The 3,464-nt window shown below is 35.9% G+C and overlaps 1 protein-coding gene across 1 annotated transcript; it reads left to right on the top strand.

The window, feature by feature from the left end:
• The first annotated feature begins 2,198 nt into the window (after window positions 1-2,198).
• On the top strand, window positions 2,199-3,146 carry LOC110544652 (olfactory receptor 5P69). Its single transcript, XM_021630549.2, has one exon. The coding sequence runs from the start codon at window positions 2,202-2,204 to the stop codon at window positions 3,144-3,146; it is 945 nt and encodes a 314-aa protein (XP_021486224.2). The 5' UTR covers window positions 2,199-2,201.
• Window positions 3,147-3,464: the final 318 nt, after the last annotated feature.

The raw sequence follows: 3,464 nt of genomic DNA, 5'->3' as shown, positions 1-3,464 counted from the left end.
CCAGGTGAGTTAAAAGCTGATTGAATCCCCCACCGTGGGGTATCCTCTGACCTGGGAAACACAATGACTGTGTTTTATGGCCGAGAGTTCTGATTGCTGGTCACTGTGCTGATCCTGCTGTGCTGCTGCTCAGAATGAGAGTCCTCCCGGCGCCGCCATCTTGCCCCTCCCCTCCACATTTTTCTTTATAACAAAATATTCTTTGGCTGTAAGAATTATGCTTATTTTAAATAATTGTGATTTGAAAATCAAATTTACATCTCCTCTATCCTCATCTTCCTCAAGGTACCTAATGAAGTGTATTACATCAGTCACTAAAAAATATTTACACAAATGAAAATACATTGAATGAAAGAAGCTGATGTTGTCTATTTTAATTAGCGGATACTAAAATTAATATCCATTAAAATGAAATATAAAATGGACCTAGAACCAACATTTATCTAGTAATTATCAAATAAAGGTGTATCAATTCTCACCAAAAAAAATCAGACTGACTCCTTGAAAATTGTATTCATGTCAAATGAACATTTTTTTAATCTAAGATAACAGTCTCTGGGAATTTGAATCACACTTGAATCTTGCAAGTCTTCAGAGACTTATTCTCAATGGTAAACAATGATTGTGGGAGGCATCTAGATCACTATAAAATCATGTTAAAATTATTTCAACTTCCTACTTTAAAATGAATATTTCAGAAGGTGAGTGCTTTGACTTCCCTCTACCACTGAAAGATACTTTGTTTTTCAAATATATATATATATATATATATATATATATATATATATACACACAAATGCATATATATATACACACACATATTTGTATGCTGTAGTTGAGAAACAAAACATGTGTCATCAAGAAAAAATGAATTGAAACAATGTATTTTTTAAGTCCAATTCCTGTGAATAATTAGGCATAGATCTTAGCTCTCAATGCTTTCTTATTTATCCAAACAGTTAGAAGAATGAAAACCCACATAGTCTCTAACGGCATGTAAGCTTAGTGCTCAAGGAAAAAAAATGCTGAAAAATTCACGAGCTCTGACGTGACAAATATCTTGTGAAAGTATAAATCATCATTTTCTGACTAAATGCCATAACATCACAGGTTTCAGAAATCATGGAAAAACACAAGAATATACAGCTGAAAATCTCAAGACTTGAGAATTAGCATGTTCATAGCTGGCTGTACCTGGATAAATGTAACTTCCTGGCTGAATATGAACCCATGTACTCTGCTGATTATCACACTATGTCCTTTCATCTTACTCCAGTCAGAAAACATTATATGCCAGGATAGAATTTGGTGAAAGCACATACTAATATATTAGAAACAATATCCACACACTGGTAGTGCAAATGACTTGATATAGGAATGGTTTAATTGGTAAGTGTTTAAGGTATTTAATAAATTTATAGTCAGTCCCCTTATTTGTAATTCTAGTGTGACTTCTTTTTTATTTCTTCCCAGTCTTCGACATACAAATTGGCCTTACAGCAGTCAGGTAGCCGACTTGAGCCATGAGCCTAATCAAGGATCTCCTGCTTGTACCAAGGAACTGACCTGTTGCCTCTCTCAAATTATCATGTGATCTTCATTTTCTTGCCACTATTCATACACAGTGAGCAAAAGGTAGAATGAATTCACTCTGCCTGGCAAACTTGTTTTCACTGTAGTGCTTTTTATGGAAAGTTAAGATACTTGACATTTTAATATCACACATTTTATCAACTATAATGCTGAATCGATAAGAGTCCTAATATTATCATGGAACTGGCAGTAGAGCATCATGTAAATTATTGAATCCAGAACAGGTAATTTGGAAAAGATTCTTAAAGGTCAGAAATTACTTGAAACTTCATTACAAATTTTACATTTGTGAAATTATTTTTACTCATACATATGATAACTGTTGTGTCTCATACTAACATACTTGTTTTAAATCCATAAGTGTATTTTATTATATACTTTAATGTGAACTAGAAGAACATTATTTAATAAAATTTCTAACATTGTTTTAAAATTTATTAAAGATTCAATACATATAAATATACAAACATAATACCCCAATTATGTTTTGATGGCATTTTTGTAATGACAACTGTCTATGTGTTAATGAAAATGCAGCCATATATTTATATATCTCCTCCTGTTTTGTCCCCACCACAACCTTGACATGGCAGCAGCTACACTGCCCCATGGCTTTCCAGGAGGATGGGAACCACACTGCAGTGACAGAATTCGTTTTATTGGGATTAACTGATGACCCAGTTCTTAGACTCGTCCTCTTCACCATCATCCTGTACATCTACCTGGTGACTGTGTCCGGGAACCTCAGCACCATCCTTCTCATCAGAGTCTCTTCCCAGCTGCATCACCCCATGTACTTTTTTCTCAGCCACTTGGCTTCTGTTGACATAGGCATTTCATCTTCTGTCACACCCAATATGCTTGTCAACTTCTTGGTGGAGAGAAACACCATCTCCTACCTTCACTGTGCCAATCAGCTCAGTTCAGCTGCTTTCTTTGGGGCAGCTGAATGCTTCCTTCTGGCTGCCATGGCTTATGATCGCTTTGTGGCAATCTGCAACCCACTGCTTTATTCCACCAAAATGTCCACACAAGTCTGTATCCAGTTGGTTGTAGGATCTTATATAGGGGCATTTCTTAATTCTTCCTCCTTCACCCTTTCCTTCTTTTCTTTTCTCTTCTGTGGACCAAATAGAATCAATCACTTTTTCTGTGATTTTTCACCTTTGGTGGAGCTCTCCTGCTCTGATGTCAGCATCTCTGCAGTTGTTACCTCATTTTCTGCTGGCTCAGTCACTATAAGCACACTGTTTGTCACAGCCATATCTTATTTTTATGTCCTCGTTACCATCCTCAAGATGCACTCCACTGAGGGCCGCCACAAGGCCTTCTCCACCTGCACCTCCCACCTCACTGCAGTCACTCTGTACTATGGAACCGTCATATTCATTTATGTGATGCCCAAGTCCAGCTACTCCACTGACCAGAACAAGGTGGTGTCTGTGTTCTACATGGTGGTGATCCCCATGTTGAACCCCCTCATCTACAGCCTCAGGAACAATGAGATTAAGGGTGCTCTGAAGAGACAACTTGGCAGGAAAATATTTTCTTAGACTATCTGCTAAATCCTTATTTTGTCCCATGCTGTATAGTAATGACATGCCATAGACATAGTATAAAAGGAAATATATGTTATCACATATTTAGTCAGACTTAAAATTTGGTAGTAAATGTACAGGGTATTAATACATCCTAAATTAAATCATACATACATAACAAGTTATGCTCAATAAATTTCATGTATAACCAAAAAAATTTCTGTACAAAATCATATGCTGAAAATTATTTTTCAGTTGTATTCATATTATAAAGTCATTTTTTAATCTGTAGAAACTATTTAGTGGATAATTTTTTAAGTCTGTGTCCAATAA

The sequence above is a fragment of the Meriones unguiculatus genome, chromosome 14 (genome assembly GCF_030254825.1).
Source record: "Meriones unguiculatus strain TT.TT164.6M chromosome 14, Bangor_MerUng_6.1, whole genome shotgun sequence".
Taxonomy (NCBI): domain Eukaryota; kingdom Metazoa; phylum Chordata; class Mammalia; order Rodentia; family Muridae; genus Meriones; species Meriones unguiculatus.
The sequence above is the reverse complement of the archived record's forward strand: the minus strand, read 5'-3'. Positions and strand labels throughout refer to the sequence as shown.